Genomic DNA, 507 nt, shown 5'->3' with positions numbered 1-507 from the left:
CTTTATTCCCACGTGGAATTCGGGGGGGAAAATTGGGAATTTGGGGGGTTCCAGGGATTTGAGGAATTCCAGGGATTTTTGGGGGGATTCCCAGGGCTTTTGGGCCCCCCTAGAAGTTGGGTTTGTGCTTCTTGAGCTCGACCATGAGGTGGTGGATGTTGATGAGGTCGGAGCGCGCCGGGAGCGTTCGCAGCGGCGGCTGCTCCAGAACCTTCTGGAAGCGATGGTAGAACTGGATCAGCTGAGTCAGGGCCGCCTGGAAAACCGGGAATACGGGAATTCCAGAGGGAAAGGGGACAGAGGGAAAGGGGGAGAAGAAATGGGGGAAAGGGGGGGAGAGGAGGGGGAAAAGGGGGGAAAATGGGGGGAAAGGGGGGAAAAATAGGGGGAAAAGGGGGAGAAAGGGGGGGGAAAAATGGGGAAAGGGAAAAAATGGGAAAAATGGAAAAAGAGGAAAATTGGGGGAAAAGGGGAGAAAGGGTGGGAAAGAAGGAGAAAAAGGGGAGG

The 507-nt window shown here is 55.0% G+C and overlaps 1 protein-coding gene across 1 annotated transcript in view; it reads right to left on the bottom strand.

Annotated features, from left to right (window-relative positions):
• Positions 1-6: 6 nt before the first annotated feature.
• The window catches only part of VPS52 (VPS52, GARP complex subunit), a 7,570-nt gene continuing 7,069 nt past the window's right edge, over positions 7-507 (bottom strand). Inside the window, exon 8 of the mRNA XM_027708209.1 lies at positions 7-256. Within this exon, the coding sequence (XP_027564010.1) occupies positions 110-256 (147 nt within the window). The 3' untranslated portion in view covers positions 7-109. The remainder of the gene's footprint in view (positions 257-507) is intronic.

Source organism: Neopelma chrysocephalum, unplaced genomic scaffold (genome assembly GCF_003984885.1).
Source record: "Neopelma chrysocephalum unplaced genomic scaffold, ASM398488v2 Primary Assembly neopelma1_95723, whole genome shotgun sequence".
Classification (NCBI taxonomy): domain Eukaryota; kingdom Metazoa; phylum Chordata; class Aves; order Passeriformes; family Pipridae; genus Neopelma; species Neopelma chrysocephalum.
The sequence above is the reverse complement of the archived record's forward strand: the minus strand, read 5'-3'. Positions and strand labels throughout refer to the sequence as shown.